The sequence below is a fragment of the Sinocyclocheilus grahami genome, unplaced genomic scaffold (assembly GCF_001515645.1).
Source record: "Sinocyclocheilus grahami isolate Dianchi unplaced genomic scaffold, SAMN03320097.WGS_v1.1 scaffold1152.1, whole genome shotgun sequence".
Lineage (NCBI taxonomy): Eukaryota > Metazoa > Chordata > Actinopteri > Cypriniformes > Cyprinidae > Sinocyclocheilus > Sinocyclocheilus grahami.
In genome coordinates, this window is record NW_015506331.1 from 251,765 (window position 1) to 252,724 (window position 960).

Genomic DNA, 960 nt, shown 5'->3' on the forward strand with positions numbered 1-960 from the left:
AAATCTAATACAAATCAAGAGCATGTTATCACACTTAACATTTAATTCAATGAAGGCAAGTGAGGCAGCGCAACCGAACACCCATCCACCCTTCAAAAAGTCTTCTCAAAGTTAAGAGTTCCCCTCTCTCAGGAAAAACCTTGGGTCATTCTACATCCCTGGCATTTCCAAGCCAGGTCATCACAAACCTACTGGACATCCTGGAACTCCTTACCTCCTCTCAAACTCTTGATCGATAAACACAATGGTGAGATTTGTCGAAGCTTAAACAGCCACACCAATGTCCCGCTCAGTACTCCTACTGGAGCCCAGATACCATTTTCCCTAACCTCTGTCTTTCTTTCTCTTTACTTATTTTTGGTGGTCTTCCATACCCACAAGCCAATTCGGCATGAACCCATAGCATCCTAATACTAAATACACCATTTTGGGTGTCACATCTAACCTAGAGTTGAAGCCACTTCCTCAAGCCCCTCTTCAGCAGACAGCAAGCCAAATATGTTTATCCCTAATAACGTAAAGATTATATGTGCAAATGAACTATGTAATTGCACATAAAGTGTGTAATTTTGCTGAACCATCTACTTTATGTTTCAGTTAACCACCACAGAGGAGGCGGCTGGTGGGATAAGAAATATGTAATCATGTGTTTTATGCAGAAATTAGAAGTAAAAAGAGAACTGAGAGTACCCAAGAGTCTGGGGCACTGGATGAGGTTTGCTAGGCAGACAGCACATCAGAGACAGCTGACTGAAACAGAAACAAAGATAAATAAGCAAAAACATAAAAAGGAAATAAGCACATTAGGTTATTCTATTTCTGGGGGGAAAATTACATTACAAAATTGCATTACAAAAATATAAATATAAAAGAACAGGTAAATGTAGGCAATGTCTTCAAGATCTGTTTTTTACTGTGATGGACAAGACAAATGCCTGTGAAAAAATGGAGAAATAAATG

General features: G+C 39.2%; 1 protein-coding gene across 1 annotated transcript in view; it reads left to right on the plus strand.

Annotated features, from left to right (window-relative positions):
* Positions 1-644: 644 nt before the first annotated feature.
* LOC107567377 (interferon-induced GTP-binding protein Mx1-like) overlaps positions 645-960 on the plus strand; it is a 26,277-nt gene continuing 25,961 nt past the window's right edge. The window contains exon 1 of the mRNA XM_016253065.1: positions 645-715. Coding sequence (XP_016108551.1) covers positions 645-715 — 71 coding nt within the window. The remainder of the gene's footprint in view (positions 716-960) is intronic.